The sequence below is a fragment of the Ruditapes philippinarum genome, unplaced genomic scaffold (genome assembly GCF_026571515.1).
Source record: "Ruditapes philippinarum isolate M1 unplaced genomic scaffold, ASM2657151v2 ctg415_1_1_1_1, whole genome shotgun sequence".
NCBI classification, from domain to species: domain Eukaryota; kingdom Metazoa; phylum Mollusca; class Bivalvia; order Venerida; family Veneridae; genus Ruditapes; species Ruditapes philippinarum.
This window is the reverse complement of record NW_026859222.1, coordinates 35,986-61,335: the sequence shown is the minus strand read 5'-3', so window position 1 is coordinate 61,335 and position 25,350 is coordinate 35,986. Positions and strand designations below refer to the sequence as shown.

Sequence of the window (25,350 nt, the reverse complement as noted above, 5' to 3'; positions counted from 1 at the left end):
CAAGGTTAAATGACGGTGATATTTATTCATTTTATTAAAAAAATATGAATGATCGCTTGTTTTAATAATAAAAACAAACAATTCTTGTAGGAGAAAAAGTCCAACCATCCATCCATATTTCTGTTACTTACTGCGAATTTATATTAGACCTGGCTTTGTAAAATGTAAGCGGCAGCCATTTTTTAAAGTTGTGTATTTCATGGGAGGAAAATAATTGTGTAAGATTCAGAAGGATATAATTTGGATTTGTTAGTCATACACCTTTTTAAAAGAAAGAAAACTTATTTGAGGATTGTAACAGACAAGAAATAAGTGTTGACAGAAGTGAAAACATTCAGAAAAGGAGCTAGGAAAATGGAAAACTTGGAAGCTTGCTAAGGCATTGTAAGGAACGCTGGGTTGTTTTACTTATTTTACGAGTGATGGCTGTCAATGCTTTTCAATTTTTTATAAAGCATACGGCAGTTATTGCTCGTAGGATACTTTAATATGCCCAAATGTCATAAAGAGCAGTATAGCATGGGGAAGGAATGTATTTTTCAGACTGTAAAAACAAAACAAAAAAATTTAGAGACGAAATTTTGTGATTGGAATTTGAAGGAATAGAAGTAAGTTTTCTCTCTTTATTACTTTTGACATTTAAGTTATTTATCAATTTCAGCTTTGCTATTTTTTTTAACAGCCTGATATTGTCAGAATTGTCAGTAAAAATAAAATTGAGGTACCACATGGGGAAAATCTTAAAAAAGTAGTTTCGTCGTTGAAAAAAGTGAAATTATATTTTGATAATTTTCACTGTGAAATTATCAAATATAATTTTCACGGATAAATCAGTAATCCACTGAAAAGCATAAAATAAATACTCGTATTCTCAATTTCAGATTTTAGAGGCATATTTGGGCACATGGAATAATACTTTTGTTTTAAGTTAAAGTATAGAACTGATCACACAGGGGAGTGTGTAAGCGGTCAGATAATTTAGTCACTACAGAATCCATATGGTATTCTTAAGGTCTCCAGTTCGATTCGATTCCGTTCAGATTACGTTAAAGCTTTGTGCCTTATGTTATCTTAAAGAAGATCCTCTAAACTAACGCAAGTTTAATCTACAACGGAATCAGACACCTGGTGCTTTAAAGAACAAAAAATTGTGCATTTACATTTTCTTACACTTTATGAACAGAAAGAACAACTCGACAATGTCACGCAGATCTCTTGAGCTCATTTTCGTAGTATTAGAGTTTTGTACCTTGTATTGCTGTAAAGAAGGTCTCCACACTAATGAAATGGCTAATCGGCAACAAAAACAGACACAGGATGTTTTCACAATGTATTCCTTTTATATACTTATATGCAGCAGTAAATAAAAGGTTTTTGTCCTGGCTAACATCTAAATAAATAGACATATTTGGTGCAGTTTAAGTTAATTAGCAAAGCAACCTAATTAAACCAAATTACGTCAGTAATCACAAACAGTTAACTTATATGTGTTTTATTTTCCAACAATGATTTCTGCTGGATTTACGCTGTGGAGCAAATAACCTGAAAATATACAGTGTATTTCAGAAGGATGTCCATACAGACTGATGTTGTCCATTGATATAAATCTTAAGGCATCACCACCAATCAGATTGAGAACAACAGCATTACCTACTGTCGAATGAAGTCCGTAAGCCTCGCTGTATAGTCCACCAATGATTCTGGGAAAATACAAAAGTATTTACCGATTCTAAATAAAAATATCATTGTTCACCGGCAGAAAAGAATAATGTTAACTTATTCAATTTTTTACAGTTTTATGGTTAAATGTGGGAATAAAACGAAGCCGATAAATCAAATGAATTAATTCAAACTAAGAATAATGTTATGATAAAACAGCAAATATTTTATTTTATAGTTTGATTCAGAACGTGATTCTAAAAAAGATACCTTTCATTATGCAATAATTTTAGATATATAGGTTTCTCTGGGTATTTGCCTCTAAAATGATAGTTAAACATATACACTCCTGTCACAGGCGGGATAAATAATCCGGACGTCATGTTGAATGCGTTTCCATAGTTAATGAATACTTTATCAAACGTTATATTCTGACCGGATTTAATCGTCACGTTTTTCGCCAACCCGACTGAAAAAGCCACTACAGGATATATATCTGAAAAGGAGAAAAGGGAAATAAATATGGAAAAAAGAAAGGTGTTATATATCAGCTTATATTGGTAGATTAATAACCTTATATGTTTACAAGGGATTATCCAGAAATACATATAATTTAGTTATATATTTATAAACAAATAACGTGTTATACTACGAGTAGATTATCCCAAATTGTACTGGGTTTTTTTTTCTTTTCTTTTCTTCAAAGATCCTGTAACACACGTCTTTTATGGTTTTATATCATAAATATGATGCTCAAATTAATATTTATCAAAATTGTATGTTCTAAGAAAGCATTCTTTATAAAGATATTACCGAATTTTAACATTTCATGTAAATGAAGGAGGGTAATTAGAAATTAGTTTTCTATAAAGTCTAAGACAAATTTTCCAATAAGAAATGAATGCCTGTATTTATATAAATACATATAATGTTAACAAATATTTGCAGTGCATATTTTACATATTTCTTTGATGTTTGAAAATTGTTTTATTAGCATAATTATATACATATATAGAATTTCACTTTTAATAAGTGTGGTGACTTGAGATCACTGGTCCCTCACCGCTGTAGGTTCGATCCTCACTCAGATCGAAATCTTTCATGTGAGGAAGCCATCCAACTGGCTTACGGAAGGTCGGTGGCTCTACCCAGGTGCCCGCTCGTGCCTGAAATAATGCCTGGAGGGGCACCTGGGGTCTTCCTCCACCAATATAAGCTGGAAAAAAATCTCGGCGGGACGCTCTAGGATGGCTCGACTTGAGTGTACGGTCGCCCATATGGGCTTTCCGCCGGCGGCCTTAAATAAACGCATTAAAACAAAAAGTGTGGTATACAACCTCAATCACTACATTCAGGATCTTTAAATAGTTTAAAAAATGATATAAAACAGGCTGGACATGTACTTAAAGCAATATTCTAAAGACCTATATCTATATACCTTCGGAAAGTATCATTGCAAGGTCAATGTTTTTCGTTAATGACTTCCAAACAAAAAGTTCATTTATGTACCTGGAGACTGAGCGTCGTAATCCGTAATTATTTGTACACCAGAGAAAGAGGTAAATATTTGATTATCATTGCCAAACAGGTAACTATCGGTATCTACGTGGGCCTTTATTGTCACATTATCTTTACTTCGTAAATGTAAAATAACAGTGTTCCCAGTTGATGACCATTCGTAGTTTGTCTTACTTCTAGCTGAACATATATATTCTTCATTTACGAACATGTCATGCCAAAGTTCCTCGTGTTGCATAGAAAGCCTTTAAGAAATACATGATATGACATTTTAAAGTATTGTTGACATTTGAAACACATACATAGACATATTCAGACACATGAGCTTTATGCGTTTCAAATTATTTTAATCATCATTTTCTGATGTTGTCTGGTAGTAAGCAGAAGCAGTCAATACTGATCAAATTATTGTAATGGTGACAAAACTTTAAACAAAATTTAATATTTTTCTGTATGATGTATTTTTTATTTAACTTACACAATTAATCTCCAGATCTTATAGTTTTAGGTTAAAGACTTTGTATGATGGTGTTAAGTTGTATGCTTTGTTTTGTTTATCTCCTCTGTGTGTGATGGTAATAAGTTGTTTACTTTCAAATTGTTTTGTTTTATTTTGTGTGTGTGCGCGCGCCCGCGCGCGTGTGTGTGTTTATGCGCGAGTGTGTATGCGTGTGCGTGTGTCATATTTTGACAATCGTAATCACTTCAAATTGTTTTAGGTTATCTCTATTATACTTATTGTAATAGAATGGTACCATCACAAAAAGAGTGGTCAAACAACGTTACATATGTTAACTAAATACAAGGTAAATGATATCACATCAAACGTCAGATAGAAATGTACCTTTATGTCTGATCACATTTTAAAGTTTTTTTTTTATTTGAGGTAGATTATTGTATGAATGTTTATTCATTATTAAACTACATTTACTGATTTCTTTTTAACGGCAATTCTTACCCGTAAAAGTGAAATATATAGATACCAGCCAAAGGGGTTGTAAATATGCTACTTTTTACGTCGAAAGCGTTTGTCACGTCTAGCAATTTAACATCGTACTTTATAGGCGTTCCCCCGTTCACTTTTTGGGTGCGGTCAGATACAACAGAAAATGCTGGTATTGACGTTTGGTTCAGTGCTAAAATAAAGTGATATTAGGGGCTTCAATTTATGCTATAAAATAATTATTTAATAGACTATGCCAAAAGCCATTGTATTTGAAACAAAATTGTTGCTTTACACTTGTACGGTTAAGTATTGTATAATTTACACAAGCGTATTTGTTAATTTATTTAAATGTCCACGCGTCCAGATGAGCCAAAATATTTCAAGAAATTCAGTCTTTAGAAAAATGTATAAACATCTTAGGAAAAGTAAATATAAATCAATATTTAATTGATTATTAACATGTTATGTGCGATTAATGACTGACTGCAATATCAATCCCTATAATCATGCTGCGTTACTAACGCAGTAAGAGGTAATTACGTATATTTTGACCTCTTTTTAGAAATTAACGCGGATTGTAAGTGCCGTTTGTAATGTGTAAATTACTTTTTTTGTTCGTGCACTTCACAATATTTTACTTTTAAATACAATTGAAAGTGTTCATGAAAATAAGCATAAATCTGGATGTATGCTGTTTTAAGTTATTTGTACAAAGTTAATTTGTGGATAATAACTTTTCAAAATTCTCAAGCACATATCTGGCCATTTACATTAAGCAACTGTACTCCATCAAAGGAGTCAATTTTGAAATCAGATTTTAAATATTTTAACTTACTCAATGATTCTGATCCAACCTGACTGCAAGTAAACGTGTCATATTGTTCATATCCGAATACGGAAACATTTTGATTTGGTCTTGTTTTCACCTTCACCGTGTCATCTTTTGCCAAATGAAGCACAACAACATTTCCGCCACTAGAATGACTGTCTTTCATGTGAGCATATATTGATGCAACTGTTACATCATTATGCATAATATCAAGGAATATTTTGCCATTCCTGAAAGCCGTTGAGTATACTTGACATGTGAATATTCCATCCACAATGCTTGTGAACACACCATTCGACACAGAATTGGTTTTCATGTGACTTGTGATGGTCTGAATAAAAATGAAATATAGAATATAAGTCAAAACATTTCCGTCACCTAAGTATTACACAAGTATAACCATTCTATCATCTCTAATTTCCAATGCACTTGATAACTTTGCAGTTCATATTTCGGTTTATTAACATGAGTTAAATATCTAACATTGTCTTGTCAAACAAATTTAAGGAGTGAAAGATGCTCAATCACTTCAAAGTGAGGTGAGACTAGATGCATAATGCACTTAGTCTACTGTTTCATCAATAGGACATATCACCCTTTTTAGTTGTGTAGGTATTACGAAAGGATGGTTCGTCCTTGAACAGACTAAACTAATAAAAGTATTCAACTTTTCCCATTGTGTTGTGTTTTGCAAATTCTAATAAAACCATTTCTACTTTCTTTAAAATGTTAAAATCGGTTTTATTTTTCTGTTTTGTCTTAAGCGTTATAATCAACATAATAATAATAATAATAATTATAATAATAATATTAAATGTTGTTGTTGTCGTCGTCATCATTATCATCATCATCATCATCATCATTTGTATTCGTATTGTCATAAATTTTATCATGCATGTTTTCGAAATCGAATCATTTACAATATATCCCGAGTTGACATGTATGTTTTTGAATGTAAATAACATACAGGTGACCATTGGTATATGTGATGCAATATTTGAGATTCCTTAGACTTTAAGTAAAAATATGAATACTTACTACGGGGTAAGATAACGTTGTTGCTTGTGAATAATTGTGAGGTTTGTCCATTGTAATTGTAAAAGCTATAGGATCAAACTTCGCATATCCGAAATCTGGAAAGAAATGTGTGCTTAAAAATACAGTAAACATGTTTAAGCGACTCAACTGAGGTGTAAAAGTCTGAAAACATAACATTTGAATTTCTTACATAAATTAGCTTGGGCACTTTAAACAGAAATATATTTAATGATAGATAAGAAATAAAGCTTGAAATAAATTGAAAATCGCATTTTTATGCCTTTCTAAGCCGTATTTGAGTGAAAAACGTTTAAACGCTTTTCATTTTGGGTCAATTTGTTACAGTTTGAATAATTATTCTGGAAAAAACAATGTCCGCGAATGATCTGAAATGTTGCACAAAGATAAGTGGTCTAAACTTTCATCAAATGATACATTTATCTGGAAAAAATATTTTCAGTCCCATCATGTCAAAAAACGTCAGTGGAGTCCCTTTAATGGCACATTGTTTTAAGGAAATCAGAACATTGCAAGGTATATCTTGACATTTGCATACTTCAATGACAAATACTTTTCTTGAAAATTGTATGAAAAGGTATAAAAAGTATGCACTTTATTATGCTACAGTTCTAATATGTTATACACATATGCAACATAAAAATCATTTTCCACTTTTATATATTTTCCAAACAGTCATACTAAAAGAACACAGTAAACATTGTTCACACCATGTTAGGAAGTAGGAAAGCTTTTTTAACAGAAACTATGACATTTATATTTGTAACGTAAATTTTGCCGTTGTTATGTCAAATAATACATTTTTAATGCATTATACTACAGAAACTAACATAATTTGTCATAATAAGAGTATTAGCGCTATAAAACACAGTAGTATTTTGATCTTCACACAAAATACTAAAACACTATAAGTGTATCATAAGATGATACTGGTAACAAGCCAATGAATAGTTTCTTGGAAAACTATTATAACTGGACAACAAAAATAGAAAGTGAAAAAAAATTTAGAAACAATTCTTAGGCATAATGAGAAATGACAAAAAATATTATGCATGCTTGCGTAATTTATTCCCTGCTTACCTACAGAAATCACTATCATGGAAAATAAGACAGCCAACATGTACCTTGCCATTACCGTTGCCATGCCGCCTTAAATATTTAGAATATATTTGTATACCATGCATTGTTAAATGTATTTCAGATTATACTTTACGACAAATACGTTTCATATTGATATTCAAGATTGCAAAGGTTTAACAATTAAAACAGCAAAGTGAATGTGAATAATTATAAAATAAATTTATTACAAAGTCATGCTTTTCGGTGGTTTATAGAAATATATCAGTGATATAAAACTGGTAATTTCACTGTTTGAAACAGTGAAATTACCACTTTGATAATTTCACTGTTTTAAATGTAAGCCCCTTACGTTGTTTCAGTGAAATACCAGCGTGCACAGTACTGGGTACCAACTTAATGACGTGACGTCGTAAATGACGTCACGTTGTATTATTATTTGGCGCGCTTGTCATTCAGTATTAGGTTTAATGTCTTTTAAAACGTTTCTTTGAATGTAATAAAAAGAAAATTTGTTTAGTTTAGTGTAAGATTGAAATATATTTCACCTTGTGAACACCAAAAGTTCATATTTTACTCGTGGCTGCGCCACTCGTGAAATATACCTTTTGATGCTCACTCGGTGAAAGATATTCCGATCTTACACTGAACTAAACAAATATCCTCTATATAATCCTATGTTTGTACTTCAATTTCATTTATTTTAAAACACTTTGAAAACACAAACCCAGTTTAACAAAATTAACGAAATTTGATTAAACAAACCTTTAACCGAAATAGCGCTTTTATCATTAAATTGTTACTATAAAGACGTTAAAGATAAGAAACAAATGTTTCTATATTATGATGCAATGTTTAAATTCATGTATTGCTATCAGTTGATAAGTTTTAAGGTGATCTAATTTTCTCCATGACGACTTTTACATACGTCATCAATCATAAAGCTATGCATGTCGTAATTCGCGTTTTATATGATTGAATTCATTGGTAAGGAATTATTTGACTGGACCTTTTTTTGTTTCAAATTAAAGAGACAATTAAAGTCTCTCTATTTTGAATGTATTTAATCATAATCGCGTAAGCTTAAAATAACACTTCATTCCTTTCAGAAAGAACCCTTCAACGCATTTTCGCCACTTTGAAGAGTATTTAAATAGGAACAACACTGTAAACTACATTAAAACGGAGGCTTGGTGGTCAACCTGTTTCTTCTTTCTTTCCTTTTACCACTATAAATGTATTTCTCACATCCTTTTCTATTTGAAAAAAAGTGTTTCATTTTAATTACATAATTATTTTATGTTCATTTATTGACTAAATAATGCTAGATTTAGTAAGACATAGGGTACCTGATATTTTCAAAGCCTAATTAGACCAAAAGTCCACGGTAAAAATATTAAATATTTGACATGATCAACTATTATACTTTTAGGCGAAAAATGAAATTTTGAAAACCTCACCTCAATTGAGTGGATTTCTGGGATATTTTGAATTTGGTTTCCTAACTAGGAATATGATCAAATAGATGAAATTTTAGTGTATGTTTCTTAACAATAATCAATAGTCTATTTTTCATAAGGATGATATAAAATATAAAATGATAGAGTTTCCTTATTTCTGAAACAAAAGCCGTCTAATTAAATTTTTAAAAATATGACCTCATAAACAGTTAATTGTTGTTAAAATAACAGTAATCAATTAAAGCATGTAACAGGTCCGTCATTCATATAGTTCCCATAGGGTGCCAATTACGATGGTCATACCATAAAAAACCCTTCTATTTTTGTTATAGTTTGCTTTCTATAGCTATGAAGAATACTTTTTTATTTACTATGTATTACTTTAATAAAGTTTTTATAAAGAATACACATGGACAAATGGTGTTGCACTAGAGTCACATAAGGACCATCGTCGGTCTGGTGTTGAAGTTCGTTGCCTTCAAATCACTTTATCCTAACCGCTGTTGGTTCGTGTGCCGCGCGAAATACTCTTTCTTTCCCGTTACGATCCGTCCGTGCTTGACATAAAAATGGAGGTGCCCCTGAAGTCTTCTTTCACAAATAAAGCTGAAAAGTCACCATTTGGTCTTAATTATGTTGGTGTGGCGTACAATTTAAACAACAACTAACAATAAAAGATAGACATCACTTCAATTAATCTCAAAAGTCTTTTGCAGGTGCATTTCCCTCCGTTTTTTTAATGGTTTAATAGTTCATTTTGAAGAATTTAAGTCAAAAATTGCAGAAACGCTTATTCACGACAAAGTCTCTTTAGCTAAAATCATTATCAAATTATTTCCTTTTAATGTCACAATGTAGCGTGGTGGTAGATATATAAATAGTGTCATAAATGTACTATCACATGAAAAAAACGCTAATTATTTGAAACATAAATGTTTATAAGATTTAATGTCATGTTAACGTCTTATCAAAACAAAAGACATTTTATTACACTAAAATGATAGACACGCTCATGACACAGTAGGGACAAATACACATGATGTCATGTTGAATGCGCTCCCATAGTTAGTGAATACTTTATCAAACTTTATATTCTGAAAATATTACAACCACTGATTCCTTAAGCCTACTGCAAACGCAACAAAACAAAATAATGTTATGAAAGAAATTGTCCGTCATTCAATGATTTAGTTGATTACTTGAACAAAAAGATTAAACTTTGCATCTTGAGACTGTTATTACTTGCACAACAATCAAGGAAGTAATAATTCGACCAGCAAGACCTGGTAATAACATTTTTGTTGCGGTCAGATAAACAGAAGGTACTTGTATCTAAGTTTGGTTTAAAACTTATCAGGGGCAGCTTCAATTTATGCATTCTAATTTATAAAAATGATTTATCAGATACCATGAACCTCTATATTGTAGCAGGGTGATTGTAATACACTTGTGGCGCTGATTATCCTATTCTTGACAAAAGCGTGTATGCAAATGCCAGTTAAGTTTTTTGAATGTGCAAACTTAATTTGTGGATACTTACTTTAAACCCTTCCTAAGCACATAGCTTGCCGATAACATCAGACACCAAAACCGTCTATATTAACTGATTTAACATACTGTCTAGCTAATTTAACTCATAATTATCATGGGACGAAATCGACACTGTTGGTGTGTGTTATATTTATTCTTTATTTTTCTGATTGTTTTTTTTATATACAGTCACAGATGATGTTGTTGCAGATGATGTGACTTGTATGGTATGTGTTTATTTGTACTGTCGTTATTTGTTGAAACGTAAAATATGCCACTTTAACGACAAAATAATAGTTTTCAGTGATAAATAACATTTTAGGATATAACCGTATAATAATCTGTGTATTTATTTATCTATTTATTTATTTGTGACTGGCTTTATTCTAGCATTTTACCTTGCAGTTACTGTGTTCAATATTTCGTTGGCAATTGTCTCATGCTTTTCTTTATTTAGCATTATTATAAAAATATTGTGCTGATAGTTATTGTTCAACTAACATTCATTTCAACATAGTTTGTTCTTTTTATATATTAAGTAGTATATAAGTGATCAATCATTAGGAGTTCGATCTTCGAAGGTATAGCATTATATAACAAACCTTTTACCAAGCAATTGTTTTATGTACTTTATAATTATTAATAACAGTCTAATGGTTTCCATACAATCGTAAAAATTAATATAGAATGGTACCATAATGAACAAAAAAAACTCTTCCATTAAAAGTTTTTTAGTTCATCGAGTTAATCAGGTGAATTTCCTTTTTTTCTCAAAATGTTTCTTTTTTTATTTAAATTAATAGTCATAGTTAAATCATGTACTCAATAAAAATGGTCTCACTGGATATCATTGCTAGCATCAATGTTATATCTCTAAATACAGTAGTTGTAATAGTGTAAAGATATGAGAAAGCCGCTAAAGGTAAAAAAAACCTTATCTATTGAACTCTTTTAAATGTTACACTTAAGTGTGAGAGAAATACGCATATGTTAGAAATGCACCAATATTTGTGATCACTTTTGATATTTAAGACATTAGGGTTTAAGCTGTCTATGTAAGTATAATTATATTAAAGGAGAAAATTTCAAAAATACCAGTTATCTGCATTGAAGTCAATAACACTGATGTATTAATTTATTCTTTTCTTTATTCAATTAACTTTTGTAATTTATTATAGAACAGTATTTAGAGATGGCGATCGCTGCCTGTCTGATGACCATGTGCAGCTTTATAGGTAAGTAGAATGAACATCAATTCTAAGGTACCTACGTTTACGTAGAATGTTAATCAAAAACGTTCAATCCTTTATTATAATAAGTACAATTTAGTGTAATATTTTATGATTTTATGGTTGTTGGTTTGTATGTGTATGTGAAACAATTAAACACAGTGCTTTTGTCACTTCAGATCGACGGATGTTTCTATGCAAGCTTCTTTTAAAAAGACTATATCATACTTATATCAAATGTAAATATGCACATTAATGTTATAAAACAACAGATTGAAGCAATGATATATTTGTTGAACGTTTAATAAAGACGGGAAAATATGTGCGTTTCCCAGGACACGCACATTTTAGGGCTTTATTTACATTACCATAAAAATGTACACTACCACATTAACATGCCAGAGTAAAATGATGATAGGATAACTCGAAATAATTTAACGCGGTAAATATGCTGCACGTGGCATTTTGATACTTTAATAATTATTTGAAGCACACTATTCGACAATTTATATGTATCAATTCATCAATAATTTAGTTGCCGCCAATGCTAAGTTCGACCCAGTTGCTTTCACAGTGGCACAATCTACAAAATTGAGTTTTAAAAATGAGACAACAGTTCCATTTACACATGTATGTTTTTTTAATTTTGTTGTTTGTTTGCTTGTTTGTTTCAAATTATATTATTATTTATTTATTCCTTAAACATACATTTGCATTATCATAAGGTTTCTTGGAAATAAGGAACACTAAATGTACATATCAGCCTTAAATTAGAATTCTTTTAATTTGCCAAATCGTCAGAAGTTTAATTGCTTGAAATACATTTTTGTTACTCGACTCGATTTTAATTGTAAACGGTTCTCACAAATATATACAATATTTAGACTTCAATGAATTGTTCGGGTTTCCATTAACCTTTTATCGTGGTTTGCTATGTTTTCGATACGTACAGGTTTTCGATACTTTCACTTGCTCATGCTCTTTGAACCGGAAGACGAAATACGTCATCGGTTGTTTACAGATCGCAGCGTACTTGACTTCTTTCGAGCCACCGTGGAATTTTGTAAAAAATGCGACAAAGTAAGTTAACAAGTAAGTAAACTTTCTTTTCTTATCTTGATTATGAAATTAATGTTTTTGCTATTACTTTATCATAATTTTCTATTATAATTCAGCATCAAAGTTATTATAAAATCCTCAAAATAAATCCCATTGATGGGGGAATTCCCCGTTCGTGTGCTCTTCAAAGTCACGTGAATGTTATGTGACCATGACGTCAAATTTGTGCTATAGGGTGTTTTCAAAAATTCATTTACTGTACATTTATTTATTTATTGTTTGTTTGATTTTACGCCTTTTTCAAACAGTATTTTAGTCATACAGGAGGGTAGTTTCCTAACCATCGTTCCTGGAGAGTTACACCAGTACTAGACTACCTTCCTCCGCGCTAAACTACCAAAGCATCTCCAGGGGATCGAACCCACGCCAGAGAGGTAACTGGATTAGAAGTCATCGACTTTAACCACTCGACCACGGAGGCGGTTTACATTTATTTTTAAAAATGTGCCTGATCTCATATGAAATAAATTATTGATTATCATTACATTGTTTTTCTCTCCACAATACTGTAATCTGCAATATTAGGTCAGTTTATTTTTACTTCTTTTACAGGTAAATCCTACATCTTCTGCCTCATAGTATAGGATGTACTCACCTACAGCTAATAATAATGCATATCAAGCAGTAAAAGAAATGAAGATACCAATAAAGACTGCTGCACGGCAATTTGGTATTCCTCAGACAACCTTGCGTGATAGAGTTCTTGGTAGAATTGATCGTGAAAAAACAGCTTCAGGACCCAAGTCACTTTTAAGTCAATAAGAAGAGGCCATATCTGTTCAGTCATATCTATCATTGCTCAGTTTGGTTACTGCTATTAACGTAGTGAATTGATAGACCAAGCCTCTAACTATGCTACATTCCCTGGTAAACGAGATAAGGAACATCCATTGAATGACTGATGTAACAGGTCTTTCATGACCAAGTGGCCTGAACTTAAAAAAGTAAAAGCAAGGGCACTTGTGAATTATAGGGTACAAGCTACTTCGAAAGAAAAGGTATCTGAATACTTCAGTAACTTAAAATCTGCCTTACTAAAGACAATTTGATGGACAAACCTGAACTCATCTATAATGTTGACGAAAAGGGTGTGCAAACTGAGCATAATTGGATTCACAAGGCTTATAGAGCTCCAGAATCTTTAACAACTGAACTAAGTTTTGTTCCAGCAAAAAATGTTCCATTGCCTACTGAATTTTTCAAAATTGCTTTAAAAAAAATTAAGATAAACAAACATTTGAACATAAAAAACAGTACAAAACTATCAGTGGTTTAGTTTCAGGCAAATTCATTTCTTCGCCCACTGTACATCAAGCAACAAATTACTGCACATAAATCTAAAATGAAAAATAAGTCATCATTTAAAAGTGCCAGTGGGAAAAAGCAAATGTGTGTATCACTTACTTCAACCAGCAATTAAAGGATACGTAAATGTATCCAGCCTTGTTCCTCAAGAAAATCAAAAATCACGTCTCCATATGTTGTATCTAACTATTCTTCAGGAGAAGAAAAAACAGAAGAAGAAAAGTGTTATGTTTGCTCTTTGTTCAACAAATAGCACTTGGAAATTGTATATCAGTTGTGTTTACTAAAAGGGTTCCGTGTGACTATCCAGAATGTGGTCATTGGACACACTTAAACTATTGCTGTGAGCAGTCAGTAGTCGGACTCCATGATGAATTAAATTGCCCATGCCATGAAAACAGTTTTACAGAAGAATATGCTAATATGTTAGCTATTAGGATAGGCCTATGAAATACCAATGTTGTTTTTTTTCTAAGATTTGAATATATTTTTGGACAATTACTGTATACTAGTACTCTTTTTTATGCAGGTAGAAAAGGTATCGAAAACATGTCAATATAGGAAATGTCGACGTAGGGACGATAAAAATTTAAATGTTGGATTGATTAAATGTTATTTTGATTATAAAATCAGTCTTATTGAAGTTTAAATAGGCATCAATAAAAGGTTATTTTCTTGATGTATTTGTCGAGTTAGTTTTCTTTACAAAAGACTAAGTTAAAACCTTATGGTATCGAAAACCGGTCAAACGATGATAATACAGTTACTAGACTATGTAAAATTACAATATTCAATAGAAGAAAATGTTATACAATCATGTATATACATTTGCTGTTTATTTTTGCACTAGCTTACACAGAAAATATTTTCATTTTAGCAAAATGTTCATAATAAATGAAACGTCAATGAGATAAAAATGCTATTTGTATAATTTGTACTAGTGGATTTGTCAGACTACACACATTTATTGAAAATAGAAACCTGTATAATATTTTATCTCTTTACGCTAACATATAATTATGCAAATTACAAATGCAAATTTTTCATAGATAACTACCAATCACATGCAACGTCAAGACATATCAGGAGGTGTGTTCACATGCAAAGATGGTGGAGTTTACAAATGCCAAGTTTACTCTTTAGCTAGCCCGAACTTGAAAACATTCCTCGAACTTTGGCATAATAGTCAGCGTGTTGCATCTCTTTACGGCCACGTGTCTGGTCACAATGGTGCAGGTGGAAACAGTGTGGTTCTTGATCTAAATGAAGGTGATATCGTTCAAGTAAAGACAAGAACAAATTATCAAGTGGATATATTTGCGTATACAAATGAAATTTATAATACTTTCACATGTGTGCAAATTGGCTCTGAGGCAATAAGTAAGTTATAAAGTATTTACTAGAAAACATTTTAATCAGGAACTATCTCCAAGTAAGAGTGTTCAGGAAACTGTATTTTCACTATTAAGATGTTTAAATAACATAACATACAGTAAGATATTAAAATGAAATTTATTTATTTGTACTGTCATCACTCAATTATAACCACTAGTATTATTTAAGTGTAATTAACACAATGATGTGAAAACGTGTTGTTAGATGCATTTGATACAAAAGATGAACGACTGTATATATGTTTCTTGTTTGAAGATATGTTATGTTTTTTTAAGAAGGTCTTGAAACATGCGCTAAAATTATAAAAATAGACAAACCAATATACCCTCTACATATTTGATATCATTATCAATGACATTTGTGTCTTATATCTTTTATGTCTCTTTTTTTAAGAGTTTTGTTAAACCTGACTGACTTATTGCACTAAATAACGGGAGGTGAGCTAATATGATATAACAGTTAATAATTAATTGCCACAACATAATATATTTTACATGGTCTAGTTTAATACCTTTACAGGTAACAGCGACAATGCTATATCAGCTTTCTCAGTGACATCCGATCGAAACCAAAATGTTGTTGGAGGAGCATCTGTTTTGTATGATACACAACTTGTAAACATAAACAAAGGCTTTAACTTAGATACAGGCGTTTATAAGGCTCTTACTGCAGGCATATACATCTTTCATTTCTTCAGGTAACACGCTACTTGATATTTTATTCCAATTTGAAAAATGTAATTTTTTAGAGACATGTGGTATATTAAAGCTGATAAAAGGTATTTAATTAAGAAATACATTTATTTTAAAATGTACGTTTCTTTTTAATAGTCTCACCCATCAAAACGAAGAGCTGTGGCAAGATCTTTTTCAAAATGACCAATACATATGTTCCATTAAATGTGTTACCGACTTTGATTGGACGGACGCAGGAAACACCGCTATCCTACATCTCAACGTCAACGATACAATAACCGTCAAAGCACATGCCGGAATTGATAATTTTTTGTTTGGAAATCCTGACCAAATATTTACAACTTTCTCTGGTGTCCAAGTTATCACTGACCTCGATATGTTGTCACCAGGTAAGATTTTGTTTAGATATTTGTTTCATAAACGCAATATACGCAATATGCATTATTATACGCAGTTAAGTAAGGCAATGTATACTTAATTATTTTGATTTTACACAACTTACATTATTGTTTTAGAATCCTTCCCAGTTGTGGCGTTTTCTGTGGCTCTTGTCAATAACATAAGTGTATCATCAGGTTCCACTATTTTATACGATCATGTTTTCGTCAACTACAAAACTTCCTACAATATATCCACCGGCCACTTTGTCGCACCAGCAAGTGGACTTTATGAGTTCAACTATCATGGAAGAACAATAAGAGACAGTGGTATAAAGTTACGATTGATGCAAAATCAAAAGTAAGGTCTTACAAAACCATCGTGCAATGATTAATAGTAATATGACCATTTATTTCACGTTGTGGCTAAACTATTAAGCTACCTTACAAAAGGTCAAACGTTCCACACACGTAATTGCTTGTACTTGCTTTACCCCTTTACAGTTTCTGCGTGACTATCGACCAAACCTAAGAAATCTTAGACACAATGATCACTAGAATAATTTACAATTAGAACACATTCATTTGCAGACTATTACTAAGTAAAGTAGTATATGTCATTTACTTGAATAGGTTTCTCCTTTATACATTAAGATGTATATTATGTAAACCCACGGTAACCCACAGGTATACTTATCATGATTATAAACCACCATTCTTGTTCTCCGTCAATTATTTTATATAATTAAAGCAATTCTATGCATTTTTGTATCTCTGCTTATCATTTTTATAATTGCTTACCTGTATATTAAAAGTCAATCGGCAGCGTTTGTGCAATGTACGTAGCTAATTTGAGGAAGTTCATTTTTGTTATGTTGAGAAACTGCCATTTAGAACGTTTCATTGAATACCATTTCATTCATTAATAGGTATATAAACAGCATATATAATGTGATACCCGGTCATCATGCAACTGCCGGAAATGCTGCTGTGTTGGAGCTAAATGGGGGAGATGTGGTTAGAATCGAGTCACAAGGATTTAAAAACAAACTTTATGGAGATCCAAGTGAAATTTATTGTACATTTTCTGGATATTTGTTGCATGCTATTACACCCGCAGAAATAATTGGAAAATAAAATGGCATCAATTTGAATGTGATTTTGTTTTGTTTTTAGCGGGATGCAATTAACCAACTGATGCACATTAAACTTCCGTGTTATTTTGTGCCGTGTGGCGGCTGTAAAAAGTCTCCCTGCACATTTAATGAATTATTTTATATTTTCGATCCTTGAAGATCGTTCAGCACGACATAATTGTTGTGTATTCATTTTAGATGGTATTTTTAGTTTTGTGTATTTGGCCTTTTTCAACTTGGGTGGTGACCCTTAGGATATGTTGCCTGCTTTTGTCTGTGCAGGCTTCATAACCTCAGATCCCCTTTCAAAATTCCATCTTATTTAGTTCCGCCCATTGTTTTCTCGTTAAGGGCACACGCATTCTTTTACTTGGGGACCATACGCCGCTTTTCATGGAATGACACTACTGTGTCACCTTGAAGGTTCCATGATAACCGCCGTATGAACACATCTGTGGATGTTTCTAAATTCAAAATTTTACCATTTTTCTGTTTAAATGTTGAATTCTGCTTAAGCCGACGCTAGGGGGCGTGGACGGCAACTTGCACTTTCAGTACCGTCCATGAGCAGGCTCAATCAACCCGAGCCCCTGCAATAGTTTACAATCTTACGGTGTTGGGCTTTCTTTAGGGATTCTTTTTTTTTCTCTTTTTCTAATGTATTTACTTCTGAACTTGATTTATTCTCAGAGTGCCTGTATTTCTGTTAAAACATTTGAAGCCTAGCATATGACTTTGGTGGAAACTTTGATAAATAGGTTTTACTTAACAACAAATTTGAGTAAATAATTACATTGTTTTAAAGCGCTTTTTATTTGACTGATATCATGGTTGGCTGAAAACATAATGCAAAAAAACCCCAAATTTTTCGTTTAAAGAAAATCGCATGAACAACGTGTATCGTTAGATGTAGACGGTATGTGCATTTTCCGTGTCTTTGCTAATATTCTGTAATATAATCACTGTCTGTCCTCATATCAATTCAGATTTCTCTTACTCAACGTTACTTGATGATGTAAAACAGGTCAATTCTTAAATTTTAATAGCCAGTTAAGGTGGGTGGCTAACAATGAAATTTTTACCTTAAATTTCGATTTAAATTGAACAACAATTTTTTATGCTTACCCAATACAAAGAAGTCAGTTACCATGACCAATATCCATGTATCCTCTGACCGTCAACATAATGGATAGTGTATTTGTATGGACTATGAACTATGTCAATGTTTTAGAATACTTTTAAACGTTTTAATTCAATTTTTTAAACATGTTTCTAGAATTTAATACCGAGCACATAATATTCCAGTTAATACCCATTATGATTTAACATATTGGGAAGAAGTTTTAATTGCATGATCTTTACATATGAGTAGATTTATGTTTATATTTAAAGAAAGGTGCATGTATTACCGTTTCCTTTCAAAAGCATTACATTAAAACGTTTCAAAAGATTTTTAAAAAAGAAAGAACATGGTATCCTTATAGAATAATTTTGTTAAAAGACATTTGTGAGATAGTGTTTACATCTTGATTTGTTTAGCAGAAACACATGTTTGTCTGTTTGTGTAAAAGATGCAGTTAAAAATACAACTGAATAAAAACACGTAGGAGCTCCTTCTTCAAATATTTTATTAACATTATAATGGGGAAAAATAGAGAAACCGTCATGTGAAAAGTTGCATCTTGATATTCCAATACATTAAGCCGACAACTGACTGGTGGACTTATCATTTCATAGGGCAAAGATAATAGAGCTACAATTCAACCGAATTCTGATTGATCATATCAAAGGGAGATAACAATTATACGTTGACGAGTAAATATATGCTCGAGTTACTTTTTTTTATTCTCATGCAAAATCATTTGAATATTTTCCCAATCTGAACCACTTCCTGAATATGTTTATGTTATCCTTGCCTTATTATTACCATCATCACCATCATCATCGTCATCATCATCATTATCATTATAAATATTATTATTATTATTATTATTATTTTTTTTTTTTTTATTATTATTATTATTATTTTATTGGAAAATTCGAGTTAACTTGTCATTTTACGATCAGAGTAAGTTTGGATGGAAGGAAATACCTATATATTGGCATCCATTATAACGTGAGTCTGTTCATCACAGTCAGCGGCCAGAAAATATGAAACCAATCTGGTAACGTTATTTAGCGATTTATTAGTCTGTTTGCATACGTGTATTTCGTTATTGTAATTTGAACTTTAACTGAGCGATTCGTTTTCTTTTTTATTTTAATTTTACGAACCAGATGCGGAATCGTGATAGAAAAAGGTAACTTTGCAATCATGTTTTATTAAATATCTGTTAGTCAGAACGTTCTGGCTACTTCTTAACGAACACGTGATATTCATCAGTTCAATGGCAGAACGCATAAGAGCCGCCCAAAAAAAATAGGACAAATACAGTAAAAAGAAAACAAAATATTTCTTTAAATTCGAAAAAATAATATTGTTTGGAGCGGTTATAACTGTAACATCCACGTCATATATTGTAAATTAAAGTACTATTTAATTTTGTACTTACATGAATATATTTCAACAGATCATATCCATATAAAGCCATGTTTTGTCATAACATATAACTATATCTATGTCAACCTGCATATAGTGGTCATCTGTTTATAGTGATCAGTGTCGTTGAGCCCCTTTGCTGATAACTAACATACAAAAGTAAGTTTTAGATGGATATTTATAGGAATAAATATGTTTTTCAGCCGCAAAACAAGCAAACAAGTAATCCCTACTTAAAATGTCCAAAACGGCAAAACAGCAAAATGTTTCAGGCTCGATTACATTGAGCAAATAGTGAATTTTGTTGAATACATTGTTCATACTGTGATTATCATTGAACCTTCAATGTGACACGAAAGTGTCGTTCCATCAACAGCTGCGAATGGTCAACTAGAGAAGAAATGAGTAAATAGTGAGAAAAACTAATAAAATGGACTTGGAATTTTGAAAAGGGATCAATGTCTTGATGCCTGCATATTACAGACAAGCTGTCAAAAAGAAAGTACACAATCACAACACTATTGGCATACTGAGCGCTCTTAAAGAAATACTCGCATTTAGGACATTCGTCTGCAGTGTCATTTGCACTATTTTTTCTCTGACCACTTTGTTCTAATCAACACTGTACCTGTAACAAAAATTCAAAGAGTATAAACTGAAGTTTACTGGCACAGCAAACGGCACTAATGTTGATTTAGTTAGCTCTATATAATCGTATATATTTGTCTGCTCCAAATTCTTAATAGCTGCATATTTGTTGTCTAGTATCTCGACTTGAAGCACAATGCCGGTTCTTCAGTTTTCATGTAATTATGGTGATCACTCTTTGTACAGATTTGTAGTGCATGATCACACAAAGGATATGTTGCATGCCTTTTAAATGTGTTTTTGACGGTTTTAATTTTTGCAACATACATTGAATTCGATTTTGTCATTTGTGATCCACTATTCAAATTTTAATCACAATCAATCTAGTTTCCATTGTTCTTTAGGGCGCGCTCATCTTTTGGCACCGTTAGCCGCGTTTCATGGTTTGGCACACCCGTAAAGGGTGAAATGAAAATTGGCCTTTGAACATATCTGCGGATGTTTCTAATACTTAATGCAAAAGTTAACCATTTCATACATTTGTTTCCCAGATCGCTACCATTCCTTCAATATGACAAATATGGATGTTTGATGCAAGAAGTTTTAGAAATATTTTAAGACTGATTGGTCAGTTGTTTGGGCTTAAACTTGATCTTTAAAAGATGTAAGGTCAAGAATCGGAAAAAACTGTGATTTTTTTAATTTGTTTTATTGACAAACATACCACAACATAAAGAATATTAGAATTAAAGAATGTGATGTACTTAACGGTTATCAATTTCGAAATAAAATTGTAAAGTAATATATCCAAATTTTCTAGTCATTCTCAGACTAAATAATATAAATCTTGAAAAAAGCTTCCATTAAATGATATTGCGCCTCTACAATTAATAGAAATAAATAAAAGGTGTATAAAGGTTTTTTATTATCAAAAATTATAATCTTGTTAGCGTATACAATTCAATCAGACATAATTTCACATGAAAACAAGTTAAGCCTGAATTACAAAATGACGACAATCATAATTTTGAATGATATAAACTTAAACCAAAGTTTTGTTTCAGCCTTCTTAATATTGTTATCACTAAAAACATCTAGTATATAATTGTTATAATGGTACTATTATAATATACAAATATAATAAGTTAAACAATAATAATAAGACAATTTCAAACGCATTAAACCAAACCAAAAACGCTAATCATTCACTAAATTTCTGACAAATTTGCACATGCTAAGTTAAAAGAAAGATGCATTTTGACAACAATAAAAGAATCAACATTCTTGTCCTATTTGTGGATGAATGTTTTTAATACAACGAATTCCACCAAGAACGGGACATACATATTTTGATAGCATACTTTACATATGTATTGAAACAATTTCACATATTTGTTATATTTACATTCGTTTGACATGTTTACCTGTCTGCTCCTGTCTGAAAAAAATACCTGCAGTTTTTAAAATCAAGGCTTTCAAAAACAAAATGTAAGTCAAATTTTAGAGAGTAAAAAAATTCAAATATGTTTATGCAAAAAATAATTCAACTATTTTATTCTAAGTTCTTTTATTAACAGGTACATTAAAGGTCTATGTGATAGCATTCCTAGTCGTGATGTTGCTGTTTTAGATTTGATAGACGGAGATGATGTCGAAATTAAGAAACTGTTCGCTGGGCCAAAGTGTGTTATAGCTTATATTTTCTCTAACATGTTCATCCCACCTTGTGAAAGAACTGAAAAATGAAATGACTCCATTTTTGTATGCATTTTCTTGTGAAAACCGTGTCTAAATGACAAAACTGATGTTCATTATTTCTTATATATTTACTTTTAAAATACTTTTATTTCATATATCCACTTCTGCAAATTCATAAAATTAAACACTTACAAAATGATAACGCTGAACTTTAACATTCGACGACAGAAAACAATTACATACATACATACATACATACATACATACATACATACATACATAAATACATACATAACCACAAAACAAATAGATATACCAGTAAGGAAGTTTTAAATGACCTAAAGGCTTTAGAGGCTTTACTTTACAGATGCCATACTGTTTATACAAAAATATAATTACGTACGTATGTGCCCTAGAGTAAACAATTGGCGGAACTTAATAAATGTTTTGACTGCATACCACAGACAAGACGTCAACTGAAAAACCTGAACATTGTGCAACATTTGAACATTCAGTGACCTTTTGTCGGCAATAATCGGATGCAGAAGATAAAAATGTAATATTTAAAGTAAGGCAAAACGGTATAAATAAAACACAAAAACACTTGCCTTATCCTCTCATTGACAAAATATTATAATTACAAATTGAAGGCTTTAGGGTCAAATCTTGATAAACAGTCGTTTATTCTTCTAGAAGTGTTGTGAAATTAGTGAAAACTTATATATCTTAGTTATTAAATTAAAAAGTAAATAGTCAATAGATATTAAAAACAATATCAACACATGCTACAAATAATTGAAAATAAAGAAATCTAAAGAACACGATATGTCGAGGAATTGAACAACCAACACAACATGAATATAGACATCCCTAAAACATGTGCTGTTAAGCGTCCCGACAACCATTAGGCGTCAATGGACTTCTTTAACAGCCCCTCAGTAAGCTTGCCAACATCATAGATATCGTCGTAAATACGCCCTCCTGTCTTTGCTTTTTTGGTAGATGTTGAAGGTAGACTCATTATCATGACTTTCCTTGATACCTGGAAATGTATTGTTTGTCACAGTAATCAAATTTTATTTGGTTTATTCACGCCGAGTCCTTTGATGCTTGCATATAAAAAAAGAATTGTTCAAGTTTTTCACCTGTGCTTGAAACTATTATCCCACACCACCGTGCACAACGAATCTCTTGTTTTAAATTGACATAACACCAGCGCCTTTATGAATAAGTTGCGTTCTTAAGATGACGTCATCATACCGTTACAAAAGAAATTCAAAATGAATGACTTCTTTTTGCGATTTGTATGAAAATGATAAAAATAATTCATTGCCTTGCTGAGGTGAATTGACCAAACATTTCAAACGATTGAGTGTTATAATAGTTGATTTTGGAAAACGTTCAGGATTAATATAAATATGCCGAAGTTATAAAAAAGATTAAGTTATAAAAAAGACGAAGTTATAAAAAAAACACTGTTCTTATTATTGGAAAGTAACATGTCAATTCCGCTAGATATTTAAAGAAATGTCATTGGTCACTTGAGTTATGTATCGTTCGTGCGAAATAAATTAAACCATTGAAAGGAACAACGGTAAAATGTAAACTTAATTTGACTTTAACTTGACTCACTATATACACTAAAATTGGGCATAATGTAACAAACTGTTTACCTTTAGACAAAAAGGTATCTATTCGTAAAAACATTCATGCCTGAAGAATGTGCAAGATATTATTCAATTATTTAGCTTCCTGACAACGCTTTAATAATCCTATGTGTAAAAGGATGTTAATAATAGTGGTTTTTTTACAATAAACAGAACTTTCATTTATTGTTTTGGTAGAAGTACAGCTATAAAATTCTACTATAAAATATAAAGATATGGCTTACTGAGAGAAAATGATACAGATGTTAAACATTTCGGATTATGTCTGTATCAAAGTGACCTTTTACAGTATGTCACATTTAATGCGAGTGCATTTAGAGAAATAATTACGTTAGAATAACATTAAGGCTGATCGCATTTTAAGTACTTTAAAAACAAATCATTTTTAACACAAATTAAGGTTTCCTTAACTAATGGAGTAACTTGATATGAAGAAAAGTCAAATTAAACCTTTAAATCCGGTTTAAGCTGAATAAAAATCTTATCCGAAGTGATTTGCCCATCGAAAACAAGTCCGTTCTCGTGAACGATATCCATGTAGCGAATGACATTATGGATAATGTAGGCAATTTCTATGGACGAGAATATTTTCGTTTTGAGTACTCTGTCCAGATGTAAGGATCTGTTCAAACGTAGCATGTTTTTCTCTATGAAGTAGGGTAGAATGTCAATTATGACTCTCCCATTATCTATAAGAAATTAAACAAAAATAGACTATTAAAATAATTTGAATACACATTATAATTACCTAGCTTGAATTTAACTTGTTTCATCTTATGTGGTATTTAATATTTATGTATTTATAATACTTTGAACATCGTAGTTGTTTCAAAGAGTTTCTTATTTAAGCATTTTTTAAACATCAATTGTTTCAAAAGATCAATGGAATATAAAATCACAAGTTTTCGTCAAAATCATAATATTTAAGAAAGGTAATGAAGACATTTGAGAAAAATGTACTTACCTTCTTCACTGTTTACTATCGCTGCTGTGTCTGCTAATTTCTAATAAACACAATAAAGACATGAACATAAAATCACGATTCTGTATAATCTCAAGCTTTGAAGGCAAGTTCATTTTATAAATTTCAAAATAAAAAAGCAATATTTTTTTATTAAAAAAAAACACATTTTACTTATTTTTTGCGATTAAAATTTTAAAAATAAGTATAAACCTATTAAACTTTTGTTGTCCAGCGTATGTGTCGTTACCTTCTATTTCCTTGCATTTGTCCTTATTTTAAGGGATAAATTAGTATCATTAGAGTTTTATTAACATAAAAAGAACTTTTTTTATTTAAAATGTGTATTTTTTATGTAGTTTTCAAGTTTATTGATCATACATTTCAAAAGATATGTGCTATCTGAAAATATGGAAGTATGCAATACATTTTCAATAAGGGCGATAGATATATACTTAAATGAAAATATTTTATCCATAACTATAAGACGCAAATGACATTTGAGGAGTATCATAATAATGTACCTTAGCATATCTTATAGATGAGAATGTATACAAAAACGGATT

At 31.2% G+C, this 25,350-nt stretch overlaps 2 protein-coding genes across 2 annotated transcripts; one reads left to right on the top strand and one right to left on the bottom strand.

The window, feature by feature from the left end:
* Positions 1–1,397: 1,397 nt before the first annotated feature.
* On the bottom strand, positions 1,398–7,154 carry LOC132755685 (uncharacterized). Its single transcript, XM_060746577.1, has 7 exons — positions 7,089–7,154; positions 5,991–6,085; positions 4,959–5,283; positions 4,136–4,313; positions 3,169–3,422; positions 1,930–2,155; positions 1,398–1,700 (listed from the first exon to the last, which is right to left on the bottom strand). The coding sequence occupies exons 1-7, from the start codon at positions 7,150–7,152 to the stop codon at positions 1,493–1,495; spliced, it is 1,350 nt and encodes a 449-aa protein (XP_060602560.1). The 5' UTR covers positions 7,153–7,154; the 3' UTR covers positions 1,398–1,492.
* Positions 7,155–11,032: 3,878 nt separating this feature from the next.
* Positions 11,033–17,354, top strand: LOC132755684 (uncharacterized). Its single transcript, XM_060746576.1, has 8 exons — positions 11,033–11,130; positions 11,254–11,310; positions 11,840–11,934; positions 14,778–15,108; positions 15,643–15,820; positions 15,954–16,207; positions 16,334–16,556; positions 17,125–17,354. The coding sequence occupies exons 2-8, from the start codon at positions 11,268–11,270 to the stop codon at positions 17,330–17,332; spliced, it is 1,332 nt and encodes a 443-aa protein (XP_060602559.1). The 5' UTR covers positions 11,033–11,130; positions 11,254–11,267; the 3' UTR covers positions 17,333–17,354.
* Positions 17,355–25,350: the final 7,996 nt, after the last annotated feature.